General features: G+C 47.1%; 1 protein-coding gene and 1 non-coding gene across 2 annotated transcripts; both read left to right on the forward strand.

The window, feature by feature from the left end:
- The first annotated feature begins 411 nt into the window (after positions 1-411).
- On the forward strand, positions 412-18,590 carry LOC119452642 (B9 domain-containing protein 1-like). Its single transcript, XM_037714646.2, has 8 exons — positions 412-586; positions 2,596-2,745; positions 4,264-4,332; positions 7,428-7,539; positions 7,736-7,832; positions 14,110-14,240; positions 17,594-17,723; positions 18,098-18,590. Coding segments are annotated over exons 2-8 (597 nt in total). The 5' UTR covers positions 412-586; positions 2,596-2,688; the 3' UTR covers positions 18,099-18,590.
- LOC119454733 (U2 spliceosomal RNA) lies at positions 8,644-8,825 on the forward strand. The gene has a single exon (XR_005192661.1). It is a non-coding gene; the product is annotated as a U2 spliceosomal RNA (small nuclear RNA).
- Positions 18,591-18,919: the final 329 nt, after the last annotated feature.

The following is an 18,919-nucleotide window of genomic DNA, read 5'->3' on the forward strand; positions in this document are numbered from 1 at the left end:
TGGCTCGGCGCTGTTATTATACCTGCCCCGGTGGCTCGGTCACCACGATGTTCTGCTGCTTAGCACAGAGTAACGGGCATTACCTTCATTGCGGGTGCAGTAAAGAAATGATCGTTTACTGAGATTTTACTAAACGTTGAAAACCTCGAATGTGTGAAAATATTTCCAAGCGCCGCTGTACAGCGTCCCTCAAAGACCCTTTATTTCATTGGGACGTTACCCACTATGAACCAACCAATTAGTTTCGTATATTCCATAACGCATGCAACCAAAACGCACGGATTGGATCAATACTTTCGGATACAATCGCCAGATGGCGGAAGCGCATCAAACGCTGAGAGCGCCGCCCTCCTCCCTCGGAACTCCCGCATACCGTTTCTATGGCGACGCGGTTTGTTGTGGTCGGCTGCTGTTCGCACGTTGTCCGCGCCGTGAGACGGCACGGTTAGCGGCGGCAGCGTCATTCCCACCTGGCAGTTGAAAGTGGTGAGCGGGCAACGAACACCATGCAATGAGCTCGTTGAAACGCGGACAGCGTAGGATTTGCGTGCGACTATAGCGACAAGACTTCGGCGTGGCCAAGTTGGTGAGACGGTGCTTTTTTATGTTCTTTTTTATGGGACGGAACTGAACGGCATGAAGCGACGTAGACATATCACTGTGCAGCTATAAACGTTTGGTATCCCTAAGAATTACAGAGTGATGTAACACGTTTAAGCGTGTACGGGTGAGACCGGTATACTGTCAAGGAAGACTTGACAGTATACGCGCCTTCGCGTGGAAAGTGGTTACTGGTTCGTTGTAAATATAAATAAAATGAAGGGAAGGTGCATGAACTATTGCTGACCACTCTGTAAATTTCTAGCGCAATCTGTTGACACCTGAGCGGTGGTCAGCTGTGTGTGTGTGTGTGTGGGGGGGGGGGGGGGGGGGGGTACGGGGGGGGGTACGGACAGATCGAGGGGACGGCAGATAGGATAAAAATCCCAGGTGTTCCCAGGTGACGCGCAGGAATGAAGATGCTGGAAAATCCGTTCTGCAGGATTTCGCAAGGTCGAGGAAAGTTCATGTACGGACAAACATTGTCATCCACCTCAGTGAATCGCGATACTGCAAAAACAAAAATCCAAACAGGTTTCTCGGAAACAAAGCTTCGCAGTTCAAGGAAAATTTCTCCTGATCCGGAGTTTCGCCTTTCCGGGGCCGGTCGCTCTGCCAGCTGAGCTAACCATGAAGAGAGCAGATCGCAGGGCAAGGGTGAATTATTCGTCAACTCGAAGCAGTGCACGGGGACACTTCATATGCTAAATCAACTCTGCGGAATTCCGCAAGGCGCAGGAACGTTCACGAAAGAAAAAAAATGTATTCCACTTGAGTGTAGCACGAGGATACGGTTTCCCATAAAGAAATCCTCGCAGACGAATAGGTCCTCCTCCAGGATTCGAATCCTGGACCAACGCCTTTCCCGGGCGGGTTTGCTTCTCCAACACCAAAAATGTTGCAGAAGCAAGAAGCGAACCGGAAAATCTATTTACATAATGTACGCAATTCACACAAGTGTACAGCAGGCCAGTCACTGCGACATTGTTTTCTGCAGACCCAAGCACGTGCTCTTCTTCCTCAATGATGTGCAGAGCATTTTAACAATACCTTGTCATTTCACTAGAATGCACCTTTTTTTTTCCTCCATTCTTTGGTCCTATTTTCAATGTCTGCAAAATGCACCCTGCAATTTCAGATGAGTTATTTTCTTCAGCAGCAAGTGAATGGCGGTTGCCGTGCCTTTTTATAACCTAGCTCCTGAGTCTCTTTTGTTGACGGAGTTCTCGAGACAGTTCTGCAAACGTATGCTTCGCCAACTAAAATGATCCCTAATGACTCTAAGTATGCACACACTATCGCATTCTTACTTTCCAGTTATGCAATACTCTTCTACTTACAATTCCAATTATTTGGCTGCTACAAAATACCATGTGCTTCTATGCTTTCACAATTAAACTGTGGAGTGTGGAGATAACAATCTCAAATACAAACTTTTTGGGATGAACACATAAACCAAGCAGGGGGTAGAAGGGACAGAGTGCTGTTCGGCTTATGCTCTGCCGACACGCCTTACATTTTGCCCTTTGAGTAAATTGCATGAAATCTTTCATTTAAATATCCACACACGTTATATAACCCAGCTACACTGCTTCCGCAACGGGGACCTCACTCATTTTCATAAAAACGAAAGCGTTAAGTGAATTTTACTTTGGCATTTAATTTATCATTATTGTTGTTTTTCTTAGCCTTCGTAAGTTTCTTTCGTTGCTGCCTCACGTGAAGTCTGTGCATGCTTGTACCGCCTACTCTGTCAAGCACTCTCACGGCTATTCCCGAGGCACTAAACCTTTGTGTGCTTTGTCGATTTAACGCTTAAATCACAGTTACATCATTATTGAACAGTTCGTTGGCCGATTCTCTCTAGAGTGCAACAAAGGCTCCTCTTCTTGGTACAGGCGTTTAAACATTTAGCAGCAGCAGTGCCTTTGATATCAACATTCTCATGCAAGCAACATTGTATTTATAAATGTTATCTTAAATGACTGATTTCAGGATTGTTTTGCCACGTTTAATATACTTCGGAGCAGCATCTGGCAGTCTATATTTACAAGTATTCTAATCTGTACGGCCCGAGATAGCACCGAAATGGAAGCAAACGCTGTCTTCATGCTGAGCGTCAACGGCCAGATAGAATCAGCTCAGGTAGGTGCTTTACAATTATTTCTTTAGGTGGGATTCCGGTTTCTTCAGTACGGGCATCGTTGCTCCCATGTACGGATGGTACATTCTGTATTTTCTATAAATCGGAGGTCCAGGTGTACATGACTCGTTTAGCAAAACCCTGCCTGATCTCCGTTCAAACTTCGCACCGAGGTAGCATTTTCTATGGGTTGAATACAACGCCATGTTTGGTAGCATTACTTGCCAGCTTCGTTCTTACTAATACCGAAGTGCGCGTCGTCTGGAGTGACGGCACACAAAAAAGTCCGAGGACACGTAAGCACTTCTCACGAGTTGTGAATGCGAGAGCAGTGATGTCCAAATGAACGCCACTGAGCAGTCCTGGCAGTTATGCGCTGCGAGTAATAAACCATAGCTGTACATGCTGCCCGAGCCAGCATGCATCCTGTGGTGCCAAAGCCGCATGCCACCAATGTCCTGCGCGACGAGAGACCGAGGAAGCAGCAGCGGCCACCAAGGCCGGCAGGTGCGCGCAGCAGCTAATCCCAGTGGGGGTGAGAAAGATACGGCCCGCGCGCCGGCTTGCGAGAATGACATGGCACCCCGGCGATACCATCTCCTCTCACGCAACACCTGCCCCTTTCCAGGTGTTGTGTGTTTGAAAGGTGTCCCCTTTCGCCCCCTTCGCTCTGTCGAGGCGAGCTCGTGACGTGGCGTCGCAGCCAATGGGAACTCCGTCGAGGCGCACTCGTGACTTGGAGTCGCAGCCAATGGCGATGCGAACTTAGGTGCCGCTTTGCTGCTGCAGACGACAGGTGCCATCTTTTTCGCTAAATTGGCCATTTGAAGTTATCGCTTTAAAAAAATACTGATCTTGTTTTAACTAGTATCTTTGTATATTGAATTTAGATATAAAGCGACATTAGTTGCAACATAACGATGGCGCCCACTGTCACCGCTGTGGTAGAACGGCGCCTCTCATCGCAGCGGTGAAAGATCATCATCCATCAGCTTACGCTGGATGCCTTTAGGCGTAACTGTATTCTATTGAACCAAAATCAACAGTTTACTGAGTGCCATCGATCGCCACAGAACGACGCGCACTTGGATAATTTAAAATGACGGAACAACATTGTATACTAAGAATGGCGCAATAAACTAAACCTGCTGCAAAATGCTATCTCTGCGAGAATTTTAAGCGTAAATGAGCCAACAATTTAGCCAGAGCAGTCAAGTAGACCTGGCGTTCCTATATTTATGCAACATCCAGTATATATTCAACCAACCATGGTAACAACGTGGAGAACACTGATTTTCCAGGTGGCCTGCATCCCTATATGCGTGCATAAAATATTGTCTCTGACAGCTTGCCACTTTTCGTCTTTAATCAACCTCGCATAACAGCAACCGAGTCGCCTGATCTTCCGCTTAAAGCAGTGTCAAGATGTCTGTCTCTGTGATTACGGGAGTATGTCATGGTTGGTGACACATCGGAGGTATTATGTTTGGTTATTTTGCTTGTTTTATTCATTCTTGCAGTTTACAGGAGTTGACGACATCTACTGCAAGTACTGTTTCGTACACGGATCCGACTGGGTTGTCGCAGCGGTAAGAATTTTGCTGTTTAAACGGCCGGATAACTAGAACAATATAGTGTTTTCCACTGGTCGTTTCGGATCAACTCGCTCCCCGCCGGATCGCTCCCACTTGCTCCACTGCCGATGCACGGATTTCGGCGGAAATATGACGAGAGCATACGTCACTTCCGCTCGCTGTGGGACCGCGACTTTGGTTGCCATGGAAACGTGCAGATCGGAAGTCGCCTTGTGTGACCAGTGCGCACCGTCTTCGGTACGATACACCGCGGAGAATTTTCTCTCTCCGCTGGCAGGTTCAGATTGCTACAATCCGAGCAGTCGCTCCAGGATTCTGGTGGCCGTTCCAGATCGACCAGTGGAAAACACCATTATATATACTACGTATTTTCGGGCTTATGCAGTTTTCCTTTTTTTCTCTTTTGCTTTCACACATTACTAAACTTATTTATCTAAGTTATTTGCTCAACTAAGATGAATCAAGCAGATTTCAACCACTCGAAAAGCGTAAGGGTGTTAAATTTTATATTGCCGTTACATCAGTGCATTGTGCCGTGGAGTACTTGGAGCACCTTGGCGTTGTCGCGTTTTTCACTGCTGCAATTTCTTTAGAACGCAAGATTTGTAGCCGTCTAGCTGCAATGTATTATATATAACGAGCGTTCCACGCCGTCAGCCACAGTTATCTGACGGTGCAAAACGTTTCCACCAATGTCTGGGCAATGCGGAAAAAACTTCAAGTTTCTGTGGATCTCTGTAATTTGCTGCGCTGTATATGTACAAATCCGCTGTGAGTTAGCAAAATTCGTAGGCTTCTATGTCTTGGACGGGTAGCCGCATTTTCTTCCCACTTTCTAAACATTGTTACCCTGCAAAATTTAAGTGTAGAAGTGACTATTAAAGAGTTACTGTGCATCCCGTATTCCGGCAAGCGCAGGCGGTTTGAGCGGTTGCGCGGGGGCGTAAACGTGAGATGATGATGATGATGATTTAATGGCATACCCTTCGAAACGGGGTGGTGATCCGAGCGGACGGATTGGTGGAGCCACCTGGTGGCCCAAAGCTCAACCAGAAAAGCCCAGAGCCAAGTATATTTTTCGTTGCGGCATGATGTAAGTTTCTTACAGCGTCGTAATGTGTTCATTATTACAATGTGTTCATTATTACACAAAATTTGCACCAGCAACGAAGTAGAATACACTTGGTTACTGCAATACTAGCTCTGTGTTCGCCTGGTCGGGCACTGCGTCACCAGGTGGCTGCGCCAAGTACCACTCCAGCCCCTCACGTTTGCGGCAATCTGTCAAAACCGCCAGCGTTTGCCGGGTCAATCAGAGCCGGATTAATAAAAATGGGATCCCTCATGTAAGCCTCTCCGTTCCTCCTCTTGGCGGTCTCCCCCCCCCCCCTCGCCGCTACACTACTGGAATAAACCACAGGCTTCATTTCAACTGCACCTAATTAAATAAGAACAGAGTGCCTTCATTGCGACAGCGATGCGTTAGCATTAGTTTTACAGCACATAAAACACACACAGTAACACGACTATCAGAATGCGCGTCACGTGCCCGTTCCATGGCCGAGCACCGAGTGTCAGGAGAAGGCCACGTGGGCTGAGCGCACATGGCCGCCAGCACCCACTGTGTGGTTACTGTGGGGGGCATTCTAGCGCGCTGCGCTCGCCGCCTCCTTTCCTCTTTCATTGGCGCCGTACAAAATCTGACAATCGGGTTTTCGTTCGCATGACCGTTCTAATGATAGCAAATCATGCTGAGCTAGCTTCCTGATTCCTGACGGCCTCATAGTTGTATTCGGTGCTCCGTTGGCGACTATAAAAAAATGCAGCCAGTACATCGAAGTGAAATCTGTCGAAATAGCGGAGCTGTGGTCGTTTTGTTTCTGCGATTGTCGTGTGTTTCTTTTAATAGCGATGGACGCCAAGCGGCGTCCATCGTGCTAGGAGTGCGCGGCGCAAACACCTGTTATTATACCCCGGCGCCTCTCCTCCTCCTCCCCGGCGCGCGCTCCGATTGGTCGGCTCCTCTCCTCCCGGCAAGTGGGTCACGTGACCTCTCCGGCTCAGCTCCTCCGTGACAGCGCCGTCATCGACGGCGCACGCTCCACTAAGAACAGCGGACTGTTAAAAGAAACACTCGCTAAAAAGGTAATCATCCCATTAGGTCAATTTTATTAACTTTTTATGCTGCACTTTTGGGGCACATTGGAATAGCGGAATTGAAGACCTGGCTCTACATAATCGATCCCAAGAAAACAAACGAGCAAAAAAAATCGCAGGGGTGCTGGAGGCTGAAGAAATCGTTTTACTCCGTATTACTTTTTACTCCGTGATAATTTACTCCGTATTACGCTCCGCGCTAGCTCTTCGCTCTGAAACTGTGTGAAAAGCGTGGGTTTCATCAGCCTCGACTGCCACGTGCGATTTTTCTCGCGCATTTTTCTTTTTTTTTTTGCCAGTGAATATGTGGTGGCAGGTCTTCAATTCTGATATTCCGATATGCCCCAGAAGTTCACGATTAGAAAGTTAATAAAATAACCTAATCGCGGATGAACCATTAACTATAGTTCACGAGTATTTCCAATTCATAGCGGCCACCGAAGAAACCAATGAGCCTGCATCTTTTAAAATTTGTTACAGTAAAAAAGAAACACACCCGGTATTATTATTATTATAAGGAAATTTAGATCGAAACGTTTGCTGCTTGTAAATACCAACAATTATGTTTACTTTGTGAATTCCCTTTACCTGCATTCTGTTTTCCGAAAACACATAGCTTTGTTTGCACCACTACTGTTGGAGTGTTTGGAGCACCTGCAGCGCCAAGGGTATTACGGGAACTATATGGGGATCTGTTTAGGAGAATTTTGCTTTTGAAGGCTATGTGCTGACGTAGCATCCGAGATTTGCGCACTCCCGCGCTGCCCAGCTAGATACAGCAGCCACCACGTGGTGCCACAACGACTTTTCTTAGCAACCTTGGCATCTAGGCGCTCGGAAAACGGCCTGTTACTGATGGGGCTATACGAAGTTGCACTAGGCGCGGTGCTCATTACACTAGGCTAACTAAATTGTCCTCGCTCTCTACCCAGGGTGTCGAGGAGGGTATTTCACAGGTGGCGAGAAAAAGCCGCGATGCACGCCGTCATTTTGTCTGGAACTTCCCCATCGAGATCACCTACAAGAGCTCTAACGTTTCGGGCTGTAAGTAGAGCGACTAAAACGTGCTGCTGGTTTAGTTCGTTCGCGATTAATGCTTCAAAAGAGCGAGAGAAAAAAACACGTACAAGAAAAACAGGACAGGCGCCATTCCTGTCCTGTGAACGCATGCTTTGAATAGGACGCAGCCTCTAGTACAAGTGGGTGACGACGTCTCCATTTCTTGTCCATCATCCTGCAGGGCCACAGCTTGTCCTGGCAGTGTACGGCTTGGACGCCTTCGCTAACGACGTCGTCCGTGGTTACGGCGCTGTGCACGTGCCTCCCATCGCCGGAACGTGAGTGCTAACTATTGTCACGTGGTAGTGACGGTGAAGAACAAACAGTATAACCAAACGGCGAGTCATTAATTTGACTTTTTATCAAAAAACGAGTGACACTCAAATCACAACGATCCAGCGCGTCGGTTATTTTACATGACTCGTCGTAGATTCAAGCGAGCACTCCAAAATGCAGAATGTTCGCGTCGCTCATGCAGCCTGATTCGAGAAGGTTCCCTCGCTATTTGCGACTCCAACTAAATGCTCGCCCTCTGACGGCCGCGCCGAGAACTAACCGATCTAGGTTCAGCCTTCTCCCATTACGGAGTGCGCTGCATCGTTGCCTTATAGTTATCAAATCGTCGTGATGCCGCCGTGCACACGCCCGCAAAAGAAAAACATTCAGTAACATTCCACTCTGTGAAGGTGGATGACCAGCGAAGCTGTGTTTGTGGTGATTGACCGTTGCTACGGTGAAATGTTCCAAGTTTGCGTGATCGGGGCCACACGGACGGTTCGCATTTCTCTTCCGCCTCGCAATCCTGGCGAGCAGCACGCTTCCGCTTGGCGTCCGCGGCCCGCTCATTGTTGGTGGTCTCCTTCCGCCGCCGCCGCGCCCACTCCCTTTTCTGTTCACAGCCGTCGTTCTTGGTAGGCACGCTGTTCTTCTTCAGACCGTACAACACGCGGCCTACCCATTTCACAGTCAGAGCAGAACTGAGGAAAAGCGCCTACGTAGAGCATGGCGTCAGGAGGCAGAATACGCTCAGATTTGTATGTGCTAGTTTTAATACGCGGGATGGCGTACACGTGTATGGTGCGAACGTAGACAAGGCCGACGCGGGTCAAAGTGTAGTATCTGTTCTTATCAGCTTAATAACTGGTACGGATTGTACTTGGACCTAAGATATTCAACTTATTTTTGCAAGTTGGCGGAGTGCTTGATGCCTGCTTCACCTCCACCGCGGGTCGGCCCGGTATCGCACTATCTTCGCGATCGGTTCACGTTTTTGGTCTACAGACATCGACCCACTGGAAACTCGCCACATACAGCTTCGCTATAAAAAAAGACGGATGTTGAAAGAATTTTGCTGTGCACCATTATGAGCATGTCATCGCGGCGGAAATTCAGCAATTCATAATTTCATCGTTTCCCGAAAGTAGCAGACAACGCGCAACGGAGAGCGACGTGAATGATAAACTTGCGCACTGGGAAAAAGGTGGCTGTGGCAGCATCCTTCGAAACGCTTCGAAGTGTTCAAAACACTTCACTCGGGACGACTTTTTTTATTCCCGGCGAGTAGACCATTGCTTTCTTTTCATGTATCTTAAATATGCTGCCGGTGTTTCAAATCGCGGAGTGTACTTTGTTTATGCAGGCGCTTTGTCTTGTCAACTTGTGTTTCCGGCTAAGCAGCAGGAATACTTCTTCTTTCTGAGTTTTACGTGCCAAAACCAGTCCTAATTATGAGGCACACCATAGAAGAGGGCTCCGGATTAGTTTTGACACCTGGGGTTCTTTAACGTGCACCGCAACTCAAGCACACGGGCGTTTTTGCATTTCGCCTCCATCGAAATGCGGCCGCCGCAGCCCGGATGCGATCCCGCGGTCTCGTGGTCAGCAGCACAATGCCTTAGCTGACTGAGCCACTGCGGCGGGTAAGCAGCAGGAATATTCTTGCTAATGAACTTTTGTCCGTAGGCAACGGTAGCAGGAACGATAACTAGGGCCCGTATTCACAAACAAAACTTACCCTTAAGTTATGACTTATCTAGCCGGTCAATGCTTAACGCGTTTCATAGACAAATCTTGTACTTAATGTGAACTTTAATCGACACTTGAGTGCCGGAAAGTAAATTACAGCCATTGGCAACCTTAAGTGCGACTGTCGCTGCTCTCGCCTAGCAAGCAAGATGGTCGACTGCTACGGCAGCCTCGCCGACTTAGCCGATTTCGCCGCACGTGTGCACGATATTACGGAGGATGAGGCATACCGATACACGGCGCCACTACGGCCACGGCTTAGGGAAGGACAAAATCCTATAGAAGTATACAACGACGCGTAATTTTCGTGGCGTTACCGAAATTTACGTATCGGTATGTCGGCATTTCGGTATGTCGTGGTGGTACCAGCACTTTTTAAGTTGGACCCACGTCCGCGGCGTCACGTTGTGGCGGCAGTTGAACTGGTCCTCTTTTTTTTTTTCGACGACTACCGTTTTCGACTAACGGATACGGCGACCATCACGCTGCGATGGCGTCAAACGAGCTCCAGGAGCACAGCGCGTTCTTCTTCGAATAAATTTGCTTTCTTTTTTTCTCGCAACATGCAGCCCCAACACCACACAGGGAGACGTAAAGCCAGGGCACAACACATGCTCCAAAGTTACTCCAACGACAAGGAGGCAGTCTTCACCGACGCAGCCCGTTATCGAGACAGGAAGAGTTTTGTGGCGGCAGTTACTAGCCACCGAGGTAACCACCTCACGAGCGTCACCGTGAACACGGCATATGCCGAAGTGGAAGAGGAAGCGGCCATAGCACTGGCCCTCACACAAACCACGGCTACTCGCAATTTTGCAAATGGGCGCATATCGCAAGAGGCGTATCACATACTCAAGCGACATCCCATACACCAGGGAGAGGCCGACGTCGATAACCGAAGGCACTTGCTATGGATCCCGGCACACACTGGACTGAGCACCCCCAACGAAGCGGCTCACCGCGTTGCTCGAGGCCTCACTCACCGAGTATCATCGGAGGAAGAGCCCCCGCGGTGTACTGCAAACGTCTGGGCGTGGGAGGATCGTTTGACCAGGTTCCACGACATCACGACCACGGAGTAAGATAAGACAGGAGCGCCGACTCCGCTCGTCTGGAAGGGACACATTCTGCAACGCCGGCTCCTGCTTCACAGCGTGTTCGCCAGACGGCGCTACGAATGAAGAAAAACTCTGCAGCGGAGAGGAGCAAAGGCGCGGGGGCTCTCTCGTGGCACCTGCTTGTCAGCTGCTCCGCGCACGCCCTAACGCCTGTAGCGCGCATAGCTCTTGCGGTTCACGGAGTGACGTTTAGCAGGAGAAACAAGACATGTATCATTTTATTTAATTTATTTTATACAGGCCAAATGTAGGGCATTTGTCAGGTGGCCTACATGGAACTTTACAAGGCACAGGAACAGAAAATAAACAAAGACGGAAAGAAAAACTATAGCAAATGGTAAGGCGATATAACGGCAGTTCGGGTGGTCTCAAGCAATGACAGACGACAACGAAAAGAAGTTCTAACGTTTATCACTCTTTTTTTTTATCTGAGCACGCATCAAGTGCTAAGCTGCTTCGCTTGCTTCTTTGTTTCTCGCGGTGCTTTTCGTGTCGCCCGGTTCTCTTGCGAGCAGAATCGCCACATTCTCATTAAACATATTAATTAGGAATTCTTGCCAGTGTTTCCTGCTCATTATTTCCCAAGAGAGCTCTGATTATGTGTCTGCATAACTGGGTGAATTATCTCAAAGGCAAGGCTGAGAATTTACAGGGTAGCCAGCCGGTATTTACACTGGTAACCTCCTTGTCTTTCTTACGCTTTCTGTCTCTCTACATTAGGGCATGTCTCTGGACAAGAAAAGGCACCTGCACTGTGTGTAGTTGTAGACAAATTTAAATTGAGCTCCTCCCGTCCTTCCGCATTGGCGTCTTCTGGTTCCTCCTGGCATTCAGCATCATTGAGCTACGCCAGGATCCCTAAACAAATTGAAGGAACTGCTCCGCTTTGAAGTCGAGGCACTTTCTTTACATCTAGTAGGACGTCGCCTTCGTCTTTGCTGAAGTAACTATAAAAAATAAGCTGCTTCTCGAAGTATCGCGCACATATTTTGTCCATTGCTTTAAGCGTTCGCTTACTTTCAGGAATTTTTTGACGCCACTGGTGCAGTAGTTGAAGATCAGATGGCGAAGCGAAGAGCGAAAACTTCTCGCGTCCTTTGCCATAACCAGATTTACAGCCGGGAACAAAACACTGTCCTGTTGCTCAGTCTCTTCACGCACAAGTATCAAGGTACCTTGTTCCGTCCGGCATGAATAAACATACTGCAGACATGGTAAACAAAGCGAGGAAGACCAAAATTTCGCACCTTCACTTCTGCGCAGACGTAGAGGAGTGAAAAACAAGTACTTCTGTTGTGTCTTTTTGTACACAATCATTTATCGTCTGTTTCCTCTAAAGACATCTAAATATGTTTCGTATGCGTGCACAAAAGCGCTACCGCGTGTTTATTTGCGCTTTTATTATTTGTGCGCATATTTTTTGTGTTTGATTGCTGTCAAATTGAGACGGCCGAGGGTCCACGTTTGTAGCAGACGACACGCTCTACGCGGGCCGCGCTGCCGGTTCTGCGCCGCCGTCGCCGCCGGTCTCCGCCACTCAGCGCATGCGCACATGGAAGCAAGCTGTTGAGTGTTTTCCACGCGCCTCGACAGATGGCGCTACGCGATGTATAATTTGCGTTGCACGGTTTGTCCCGAGCGAATGCGTTGCGCGGCGGCGGAGTCGGCGCTCCTGTTTATCTTACTCCGTGATCACGACACACTACCAATTACAGAGACGCGTATACCCATTCCCTCACGCTAGGTTAGACAGGGCGCAAGCAGTACACTACAGGCAATTACAAACTGATTCTTACATAAACCCCAGACTCACGCAAGCCATGTATCCAGACATGTATACCTACAAACAGATGCACATCCTGTGGCGAGGTTGCCACACTTAATCACATTTTATGGGAATGTCAGGACATAAACGATTCGGACAGTGCCGACACCACCTCCGTCTCTTCCACCGCCAGCCTCCGCTCGCGTTGGAAGACCGCACTGCTCAGCTCGAACCTGACAGTACAACTGTGGGCCGTCCAGCGAGCCGAGGAAACCGCTTCGAGACAAGGTCTCGGAACCGCGTCCGCGGCGGGTTCCCAGACCCACTAAAAATACGCCGGACTCAAATCCGATTGATTTGATAATAAAGTTTACGTTCTTTTTTTTTTTTTACATCATCCACGTGGGTTGAAAACACACTCTCTAAATACAAGCACCGCATGTTTTCAGCAAAAAACCAACAAAACATCTAAAAAGTCGGGACGGCGACACACACAACCACAGTGGCTGCGAGAACCAATGTGAACTTGTGGCCAGACTAGTTTGAGTAAAGCCAAATAGTTCTTTGTATTTTAATCTGCAGAATGCGCGTGCAAGCACTGCAACATTTATAGCCGCATTACTCTGCTGCAAGTAGTTTTTTTTTTCTTTTTTTACGATTGAACCGATCGTACACGTAAATTATTTACGTATCCTCAACATCAGACGACATACTTGGCCGGAAAAGTGTTACTTTCGAAACTGATATTTAAATGTCGCCAGCCGTACGGACGGACGGACGGACGTACGGCGGCACTGGGGAGTAGAGTTCAAGGAATTTGCATTTAGGACGTAAAATTTCATTCATGTACTTTTATTAGTTTTAAACCGCAGCTTCGTAGCTTTAGTACCTTCCCGCAAGAATGGAAAAAAATAAAACCAGAATTCTAAATATTGCTTAATTTCAGCCGCATTATTAGGAAAACTGATAAAGTTACATGAATGAAACTTTGCGTCCTAAATGTAAATTCCTTGAACTCTACTTTATCCAAAATTTAGCTTCCTTGAGCATGTAGTTGCCGGGCTGTTTACAACAGAAGATTGCAATATTTGGCAATTTTCAAAAGCAGATTATCCAAAAAGTAAAAATTCAAAATTATTTTGCTACGTCTAGGAACTAGAAAAATATGTCCTAAAGCTACAGAGCAAGTCGCAATGCAATAAGTGCGGTAGTTTCTTCTAAATATGGTCACAAGTGAGACACAGTTCACAAAAACCATGTATCTCATGCTTGTTCTTGAACATTTATTTCTAAATCACATCAATCAATTTCTTTATATTATATATAGTTGGAATCTACAAGAATTAAGCTTTTTATTATACGACAACTTCATATCCTAAGTAGAAGAGCCGCCACGGTTGCTTCAAAAGTACTGAAAACGGGGGGCTCGTGCCGCCGGAGTGGGACCGCCACCTTAAATCAGAAGTGTAGCTTTCAAACGCTTCAAACTAATCAGCCTGCATGGCTGGCGGTGGTGCTCGAAACCTGAGCGCCGTTCGTGATCGAAACCTGATCGCTCTCGTGATCGGCATGACTCCAGCAATGCCGAGTCCTAGTCCACTCCGTCTTTTAGTGCAACCTTTCATTGTCGTGTCTGTCCTATTACAGGCATCGCAGGAGTGTCGCGTTGTTCGTGCCGGACTCGTCGTCGACGATGCACAAGATGACCAGTTGGCTGACGGGAAGACGACCCGAGTTCGTCGACCCCAAAGTGGTGGCTCGCGGCGAGGGACGAGAAGGTGACGTCGGTATCATTTTTAATTTCCCTGCTTTTATCTGTATTTGAGAATAAGCAGCGCAAGCGGCATCGCCATCTGTTCTGCTTCAATTAATTCTTGCGGAATCAGAGAAACAGAACAGAATACTGAACAGATTTTATTGTGATAACAATTATATGGACACTCTAGGCGAACTTCCGCCGTCGTCGCCGCGCGCCGTACGCTGTATGTGCCAGTGATAGCGTGCGATGGTGAGCCGCCAATCGCGGCTGGTGCACACAAGGGCGGGAAGCTGGAAGGAAGCGCAGCCTTCCAGTCGCGCCCAACCTCCGGAGGGAGGTGTAGGGGTCACACTTTAGACCCCGCCACGCCGTAAGGGGGGAGGGTGCGCAGGTGGAGGGGAGGTGCTCTACAGCGGCCGCGCACTCCTGCCGGGATGGAAGGCTTCGGTAGGGGGGGGGGGGGGGGGGGCGTCTTGCACCGCGAGCCTTAACAGTCCGTCCTCCCCGTGTTTTCGCGGCGCAGATCGCGTTGTTGCGAGCGCCGACACGATTCTGCTGCTGCGCTGACTCACTCCGCGGTCATCGAGTGAGATGCGTCCATGTTTGCTTACGCGCGCGTGACACCATGCTTATTTTCGTTAGCATGCTTCTGTATACAAGTTTATAAGGCCGATAAAACTACTATCCCTACTTTGTATAGATGTCCACTAATTCACTATCAGTACAAACTCAGTATACTGTAGTCATGGGCGACTTCAATGCAAAAGTGGAGAATAAGCAGGTTGGTGAGCAAGAAATTGGCAACCACGGCATCGATTCTGGGAATGCAAGAGGAGAGATGTTAGTAGAATTCGCGAAAAGGAATAGGCTCCGAATAATGAATATCTTCAGGAAGTGGACCTGGAAAAGCGCTAATGGAGAAACAACGAATGAAATAGATTTTATACTCACTGCCAATCCAAGCATAGTGCAGGATGTAGAAGTGTTAGGTAAGGTAAAGTGCAGTGACCATAGGTTAGTAAGGTCTAGGATTTCTCTCAATTTGAAGAGAGAAAGAGTGAAATTAGTCAAGAGGAAACAGGTCAACCTAGAGGCAGTAAGGGTAAAAGCAGACCAATTCAGGCTGGTGCTCGCAAGCAAATATGCAGCTTTAGAAAATGAAGATAAAGACAACATAGAGGTGATGAATGAAACCGTAACTAGGTTGATCTCAGAAGCAGCAATTGAAGTGGGAGGTAAGGCACCAAGGCAACCAGTAGGTAAGCTCTCCCAAGAAACAAAGGACCTAATAAAGAAACGACAGAAGATGAAAATGTCCAACTCAAGAGATCAGATAGAATTCGCTGAACTGTCAAAACTAATCACCAAGAAAAAAGTAAGGGATATTCGAAATTATAACGTGGGAAAGATTGAGGAAGCCGTAAAATATGGACGAAGCATTAAATCAGTAAGAAGAAAGCTTGGCATAGGACAAGGCAAGATGTATGCACTGAAAGATAAGCATGGTAATATCATCAGCAATTTCGATGACATAGTAAAGGCAGCGGAAGAATTCTATACTGACCTGTACAGTGCCCAAAACAGCCAAGCTACTTTCATTCAAAATAGTGATGAACCGGACACAGAGGCTCCTTCTATAACTAGCGCTGAAGTTAGAAGGGCCTTGAAAGACATGACCAGGGGAAAAGCTACTGGAGAAGATGGAATAACAGTAGATTTAATCAAAGATGGAGGAGATATCGTGCTTGAAAAGCTTGCGGCCCTTTATACGCAATGCCTCACACCTTCATGTGTACCAGAGAGCTGGAAGAACGCCAACATTATACTAATCCATAAGAAGGGAGATGTTAAAGAACTGAAGAATTATAGACCCATTAGCTTGCTTTCAGTATTGTATAAAATATTCACCAAGATAATTTCCAATAGAATCAGGGCAACACTTGACTTCAGCCAACCAAGAGAACAGGCTGGCTTCAGGAAGGGATATTCTACGATGGATCAGATCCATGTCATAAATCAGGTAATCGAGAAATCTGCGGAGTACAATCAACCTCTCTACATGGCTTTCATAGGTTATGAAAAGGCATTTGATTCAGTAGAGATACCAGCAGTCATAGAGGCATTGCATAATCAAGGAGTACAGGAGGCATACGTGAATATCTTAGCAAACATCTACAAGGATTCCACAGCTACCATGGTTCTCCACAAGAAAAGTACAAAGTTACCTATCAAGAAAGGGGTCAGGCAAGGAGACACAATCTCTCCAATGCTATCACTGCATGCTTAGAAGAAGTGTTCGAGCTCTTAGATTGGGAAGGCTTAGGAGTGAGGATCAACGGTGAATATCTCAGCAACCTTCGATTTGCAGATGACATTGCCCTATTCAGCAACAATGGAGACGAATTACAACAAATTATTGAGGACCTTAATCGAGAAAGTGTAAGAATTGGGTTGAAGATGAATATGCAGAAGACAAAGATAATGTTCAATAGCCTGGCAAGGGAACAAGAATTCAGGATCGCCAGTAAGCCTCTAGAGTCTGTAAAGGAGTACGTTTATCTAGGTCAATTACTCACAGGGGACCCTGATCACGAGAAAGAAATTTACAGAAGGATAAAATTGGGTTGGAGTGCATACGGCAGGCATTACCAAATCCTGACTGGGAGCTTACCACTGTCGTTGAAGAGAAAAGTGTACAATCATTGCATTCTACCGGTGCTAACATATGGGGCAGAAACTTGGAGGTTAACAAAGAAGCTCGAGAACAAGTTAAAGACAGCACAAAGAGCGATGGAACGAAAAATCTTAGGACTAACGTTAAGAGACAGGAAGAGAGCGGTGTGAATCAGAGAACAAACGGGGATAGCCGATATTCTAGTTGACATTAAGCGGAAGAAATGGAGCTGGGCAGGCCATGTAATGCGTAGGATGGATAACCGGTGGACCATTAGGGTTACAGAATGGATACCAAGAGAAGGGAAGTGCAGTCGAGGTCAGCAGAAAACCAGATGGGATGATGAAGTTAGGAAATTTGCAGGTGCAAGTTGGAATACGCTAGCGCAAGACAGGGGTAATTGGAGATCGCAGGGAGAAGCCTTCGTCCTGCAGTGGGCATAAAATATAGGCTGATGATGATGATGAATTAAATCTCAGTAACGAAAAAATTACTGCCGGCTACTCCACTGCACTGTTAACACTACGCACTAGGTTTTCTTCGCGTAACGCCATTCCTCTTTTTTTAAATCATGCTGCGTGATAGCTGGGAGCCCATCCGAAGCATATGGGTGCATATCAACATACAAGCCAAGCATATACGTGGTGTCTAAATGTAGACATTTGCACAAACCACGCGTCTTCTCCATCTTGATGCAGTTACGAGAACGACATCAAACGGGATGGTGAGCGTGACGTTCAACGTCGTCACCAAGGACATGAAAAAGTTCGGCTACAGCGTTGGGAGCACCGGCTCTACGCAAAATGTTAATGTTGGCCTGCCTTTCTGGTAAGCTTTAATTTTAACCGCAGTGATACGCATGCTGCTTGCAGTAAGACGCAGTCAGCGATGCATATAAAACCTACAGTGCTGATTTTTTAGGCATCTGTAGGGACCAAGAAACAAAAGCGACTTCGTGAAAGTATGTAGTTGAAAGAAAAAGCAAATAAGTCAATTTCGGCAGAAAGTATGAAGCGTAGAAAATATATTATGTTGCATGTGAAAACCTGTTGCTTGATTGGTTTGCATATGTTCAATATGTCAAAAGGAACGTACGTATATGAGAGACGCTACGGCGTATCTCTGCGATTGCTAGTTCCTGCTCTGCATTTGACACCACATTAAAATGTTTCCTGCTCTAACAGATGCTTCCTTCCTTTCAGATGCTGAAATTCGACACGGTTACAGACCGCTTGGAAATGTACAAAGCTAAAGTTTTAACAACTATTGAGTATTTTTATAGTTACGGAAGAAAGGAGCCACACGATATTTTACAGGCAAAGCACCGCCGGCCAAAGTAAATGGGCGTTGGCGTTAAGGCTGGTTGTAGCCCTTTGTGGCGATAAAGATAGTAAGAAAGAATTCAACTGAGTACAAAATGCACACGCAGAAAGGCGCCACGTGTGGTAAGTTGCTCAGAAAGCATCGAGGTGTAACGACTTCACAAATATGACACAAAGACTTTCAGCGAAAATCGACGAGCAATACCACATGCAGCAGCTAACAACAATCCTCGCCATGAGTTACCGCTATTATAACACATTTTCCAAGCAACCACAAGGTTTATGTCCTCAGATGAAACGAATAAAGCTGTGAAAGAAGCACTTTCCTGTTATCATTCTGATAAAACACAGCGTGATTTAAAGAGACACTAAAGGTAAATACTAAGTCACCGTGGACTGTTTAAACACCATTCCAGAAACTTCGCAACGCTTGTCTCGTGCAAATAAAGGACTTAGTTTACGAGAAAATTGCATGTGAAAGGTCTGAATATCTTTAAGGAAATTCAAATATCCCGCCACCCGACCTGCAAGTGGCCACACTGCGTACGCCATTATCGTCCTTTACTGCCGTCAGTAAGTAAAACTAGAGTGTAAAACTGCGCCCGACAGACGGTTTAACAGACGGCGGTACGATGCGCCACTGCAGCTGCTTTCGGTCGAGTGGCGTGGATCGTTCGTGCGGATCGTAACATCACATGGAAT

Source organism: Dermacentor silvarum, chromosome 5 (assembly GCF_013339745.2).
Source record: "Dermacentor silvarum isolate Dsil-2018 chromosome 5, BIME_Dsil_1.4, whole genome shotgun sequence".
In the NCBI taxonomy this organism is placed as follows: domain Eukaryota; kingdom Metazoa; phylum Arthropoda; class Arachnida; order Ixodida; family Ixodidae; genus Dermacentor; species Dermacentor silvarum.

Excerpts from the sequence above, each read along its gene's own strand:
- LOC119452642 (XM_037714646.2), top strand. The coding sequence starts at position 2,689 with ATGGAAGCAAACGCTGTCTTCATGCTGAGCGTCAACGGCCAGATAGAA. Across the intron at positions 2,746-4,263 it reads GCCAGATAGAATCAGCTCAG|TTTACAGGAGTTGACGACAT; the intron begins GTAGGTGCTTTA and ends TCATTCTTGCAG. Across the intron at positions 4,333-7,427 it reads CCGACTGGGTTGTCGCAGCG|GGTGTCGAGGAGGGTATTTC; the intron begins GTAAGAATTTTG and ends CTCTCTACCCAG.